Source organism: Juglans regia, unplaced genomic scaffold, assembly GCF_001411555.2.
Source record: "Juglans regia cultivar Chandler unplaced genomic scaffold, Walnut 2.0 Scaffold_25842, whole genome shotgun sequence".
NCBI classification, from domain to species: Eukaryota; Viridiplantae; Streptophyta; class Magnoliopsida; order Fagales; family Juglandaceae; genus Juglans; species Juglans regia.
Genome location: NW_023357292.1, coordinates 1 through 5,506, shown reverse-complemented (window position 1 = coordinate 5,506; position 5,506 = coordinate 1). Strand labels below are relative to the sequence as shown.

The 5,506-nt window shown below is 29.1% G+C and overlaps 1 protein-coding gene across 1 annotated transcript; it reads left to right on the top strand.

Moving 5' to 3' along the window:
* Positions 1 to 2,994: 2,994 nt before the first annotated feature.
* On the top strand, positions 2,995 to 5,468 carry LOC109013343 (receptor-like protein 48; the record flags this gene model as incomplete). Its single annotated transcript, XM_035686991.1, has 2 exons — positions 2,995 to 3,403; positions 5,133 to 5,468. Coding segments are annotated over exons 1-2 (682 nt in total), but the record flags the coding sequence as incomplete, so codon positions are not given.
* Between the last annotated feature and the right edge of the window lie 38 nt (positions 5,469 to 5,506).

Below are 5,506 nucleotides of genomic sequence, written 5' to 3'. Positions count from 1 at the left end.
TTTTTTTTTTTTTTTTTTTTTTTTTTTTTTTTTTTTTTTTTTTTTTTTATAAATTCTAGTGAAACGTGCATTTAGTAGTGAAAAAATACCCAAAATTCAAAAGGTCAATTTTCGAATTCCCCCCTGCGCAACCCGCGTTCTTCCTCTCCCTGAACGTTCTTCCTTTGCCAGCAGTCCAACTGAAAATAATTTGCTATCCACACCACAGGTCCTATGGCTATATCTCTTCAACTACCCATGAAGGCATAAATCAAATCCGTACTGATTTAGAAGAGCAATACAAAACAGAGAAGCCTTATAATAAGTTCAAGGAAAACAGAAACAGGAAATGCAATGTGTGCATACATAAGAAAAATGGCCTAGATGCCTAAAATGAATTTGCAAAACCAGACCTGTAAGTCAAGTCGGGAGTCGAGTTGCCGTCGTGGTAGTCTAGGTCTTGAAAGAGGGTTGATTTCTATGTAAATTGAGAGAGGAATAAGTTGATTTCTGTGTGAGTTGAGAGAGGAAGAAGGTGGACCTCTGGCAGGGGAAGAACGCGTATGGGGGAATTAAAAAATGAAACTTTTGGATTTTGGGTATTTTTTTTTCTCCTAAACCCACGTTTCACTAGAATTAAAATTAAAAAAAAAAAGAAAAAAAAGAAGAAGAAAGACATATCAGACTTCGTGTGCCGTATGCGGGGAAGTGGGCAGTTGTGTAGATTTTCTCTTATAAAAATAGTAGTCTACTTGAACCAAAAAAACCGCATCTAGCGTCAAGTCAATGCAGTCAATGATAGTCGCCATATAATTTTCTTGTGGCCCCTAATCTTTGAAGAAAGAAAAAGAAAGCCCATTGTGTTTACACACAGTTTTGCATATTGTCTTTACTCTGGGTGTTATTTTCCAAAAAAATCATTGAAAAATTAGAAATTTGATTGTTCCGACTCACATATTAGTTATATTAAATAGGTGCGCGTAATCAGGGATAAATAAATCAATATGTTTAATAGTTCGTTTGGTATTCATTCAGTTAAACTCGAATCGAACTCAACTCGTGAAAAAAAAAAACTCGTTCTTGAAAGTAGATGCTCGCTTGATTATTAAATGATACATACTTGACAAAACTCGACTCGACTCGACTAAAGCTCGTCAAGACCTGCTTGTTTATGTCCAAGTCGACTCGTTAGTTCGACTCGATTAAACCTCATTCATATATTGACAAATATATACATACACCTATGCGTGTGTATATATATATATCTCTATAGGCTAGTTCATAATATAAGCATAATACTTTTATTATTAAATATACTATGTAACTTAATTACTTATGTCTATATATTGAATATACTTTATAACTATATTTTATAATTTGTACAATAATTAGTCGATAAAATTTAATAATTTCATATACTAGTATGTAAGAACTATATATGAAATAGATATATGTTATATTATTATATATATGTATTAATAATTTATATAGGTATATAATATATTGTTATTATGTATAAATATCAACTAGTTAGATATTAATTATTTATTAATTTTTAAAAACTTATAGTTCAATAGAAATTCTGCTTTTTAGTTGTACAAATTTAATATTAGATTTTTTATTTACCTAATTTATTAATTATTAAATCTTATTTAAAAAATAAAAATAAAAAAATAATTTGAGCCGAGCTCGAGTTTGAGTTGGGAGTTTTGCTTACCGAGTCGAGTTCGAACAAAAAATAAATAAAAATCTTGAGTTCGAACTCGAGTATTTTGAATCGAGCTGAACTTGATAAGTTAAAATCGATTCAATTCAACTCGGCTCGGCTCAATTACAATCCTATGCGCAATGTAAGACTTGTTGCTTGTTTTCTTTTTGTAAGATTTCTCTGAATTATGTCACCGTCCTCATTAACAATTGACAAGACAATCTCTTACTTTTCCGACTGAAGAATAATTAGAAACAAGCATATAACCCACGAAATATGGGGATTGTTGTGTATATTGTGTATGAGAGAAATTTAGTGAGAGATCGGATTTTATAGTGGATAAATTCAGAAATGTTTATAGGGAGGTTTATTTGATGAAATAATATAAAAATTGAAATAATATATTTTGGTGGAGATTTGAATCGATTTATATCTTTATATGTAATAATATAAATGAAACTTAAAAGGTACAACAGTTCATAATAAAATATTATTTTTAAAAAGATTACTGCTCCATAAATATAACATTTCAAGTTTAATAGATAGAATGTCTATTTTTACGGATACAATGTTAAATTGAAGTCATATGACTTTGCTCAAAATACAAAATAATATAAATATTGAATTAATGATTTTGAATGGAGTCTTGAATCGATTTATATATTTATATGTAAGAAAATAAATAAAACTTAAAATTTACAATAGTTCATAATAAAAATTATTTTTAAAAAATTTACCACTTCATAAATATAATCCTTTAAATTTAATGATAAAATATCTATTTTTATAAATAGAATGCGGCGTAAACTCGAAATTATATGATTCAACTTCTATATATATAGTAATAGATTTGTCAAAGGTGGTGGGCTCCTCTTCCTTACTTTTTCTTTTTGCTGGGCGAAGTAGGCTTAACATCATTTATGTTATGATAGTAAACGTGTTTCGTTTGGTTTCATTTTATTAGTATATATTTTTTAAAATTTTATATAAGATAAAATAAAAAAAAAATTTATTTTTTAAATTTTAAAATAATAATAATATTAAAAAATTATATTATAATAATATTTTATTTAAAATAATCTTAATCTCATCTCAAATTCGAAACGGCGTCTTTAATATACTGATCGATGATACCAATTTATCAAAATTAGGGAGAATCTTCCAAATTAAAGTAGTTCCCATTGAAATTTCCAGGAAAATGTATCGGAAAACGCGCTTTTTATGCATGGATGGAGACATTATAAGAGGCATCAACGAGACGATGACGAATATGCAAAACCATTGATCTCTGCTGTTGCATCCACAAGGCAGGACTAGCCATTATTATTAGCTAATTTGCGCATTTCTCGATAAATCCCTGGTTCCAAAAAATGGAGACTTGCCTCGGTAAAAGATCAGTCATTTTGATTTGGTTTATGGCTCTCGCTACTTTCTGCCCATCCGCTTGGGGCGAAGTATGCAACAAAGAACAGAAGAGAGCTCTTTTGGAGATAAAAAACTCCACCGATGGTCTAGCCTTCAAGGATTTTGACGGTGGGGATTGTTGTGAGGCAATTGATAATATCTCGTGCGAGGGGTTACTTACCAGAATCGATTTACGCGGTATTGATATACCAATATCAAGGACATGGATCCCAAATGTAACTTTGTTCACCTTATTTGGTGAATTGCAAGAGCTTTATCTTAGCGGCATCAACATTGGAGGAGAGCTTCAACGTGAGAACCCTAACCTCATTTATCTATCCACCATTTATTTCATCATCATTATAATATATATATATATATATATATCTCTCTCTCTCTATATATACACACACACAAGAGAGACAATTTTCTAATTTTGACCCTGTTTTTAGTTGGTTGTCATATAGCTTAGCTTGTGCTCTCAAATCCAAATAACTTCATTTTCACTGATTAATGAAGTTCAAAACGGTAAGTTATTGTAAGATGATTCAGGGATGTTTGGAAAAGTTTTTTTTTTTTTCTTCTCTTCACATCTTATCTTATTTTCTTTATAAACATCATTCAAATATAAATACTTTAAAACTAATTTTATAACTTTTTTAAACTAATCATTACAATTTTCTCAAACTTTCAAATAAAAAATAAAAAACAATTCAATTTTTTCAAATCATTAAATAAAAATTATATTTTAATAATATTTTAATTTTATAATATTTTTTATTCAAATTTTTTTCTTTCATCTCCCAAAATTCAATAAATACTTAATTCAAACTATTTCGTTAATATTCACAAACCATCTTTCTATAATTTATAAAATTATTATCCCATCTCATTTAAAGCATCCAGGGGCAGATTTGGGAGGTGAGATGAAAATTTTATGTTTTGTTTTAGTGTTTAAAATAATATATTTTAGTATTATTATTGTATTGAAATTTGAAAAAGTTGAATTGAGATTTGAAAAAATTGAATTGTTTATTATATTTTGTATAGAAATTTAAAAAATGTGTAATGATGAGATGAGATGAGATAAGAATTTTGTGTCTTATCCCATCCCCCAAACCTGCCCTTAGAGATTTACTATGAACGACACGGGCTACTATGACTTTGTCTGCATGGTTTCGGCCTTAAAACGTATGGATCTTGACCACCAATTATTTTAAAATTAATTAAATTTGTACAAGTGATTTGTTTTAAAATTAATTTATTCTATGTATTTTCAAATTGAACTTTTAGAGTGCGTTTAAATATTGAACTGAATTGAGATGATAAAATATTATTTTTTAATATTATTATTATTATTTTGATATTTGAAAAAATTGAATTGTTTATTATATTTTGTATTGAAATCTGAAAAAGTTGTAATGATGAATCGAGATGAATTTAGATGAGTTTAGGATCCAAACTCACCAAGTTTGATCAAATTAATTTTTTCGTTAAAATTTTGTTACTAAATCATTAGCCATGTGACCAGAGACAAATCTAAGGTATAACACGGTTAACACCTAGAATGAGATACAGCGAAGTTATTTTTCTAAAATAAAAATAAATCAAATTATATTCTGTGTAAAAAATAAAAAATAATAATTAAGACACCTATTATTCTCTCATAACTCTTTTACAACCTCTTTCACAACCAATTAATGCAAGTATGCTACTTTGTTAAAAAATAATTTTAATTTTATAAAACTACCATTCATTAATAATTAATATAGAGTTATAAATTAATCATTTTTTGTATAAAAATATCAAAATTTCAAACCATAATTTGAAAAAACTGACGATTCTAGCTGGTTTGAAAAACTGAGGGTGGTTCTTGACGGCCACCACCCGGGGCAGCCAAGGTCAGTCCTTTCATCTATACGTCTTCTTCATTTAAATTGCTTGGTAGAAATATTACTCGCTATTTATCATAGACCAATTAGCATATAACGATCAACGCACATCACCATTGGACTCATTTCTCAAACTTACTTGGTTGCAGCATTTTGTGAGTTGAAGAGACTCAAATATCTAAGGATCTTGGACCTTCGGAATAATAAATTGGAAGGCAATATTCCCTCTTGTCTTGGGACGATTGAAAAACTTTCACAACTTGATCTGTCGGGAAACCACCTTCATGGCAATCTACCTTCGTCAATATTCTCAAATCATAGCTCGATTATGGTGTTCGATGTTTCGGATAATCAATTGGACGGCAATATTCCCTCTTATCCAGGGATAATTCAACAGTTTGATATTTCGAATAATCACTTTCAGGGTAATGTGCCTTCATCAATATTCTCTAATCAAAGCCAGATTTCCTTGTTCGATGTTTCTGGTAATCAATTAGAAGGGCTGGTGTCATTTTCCATGTTT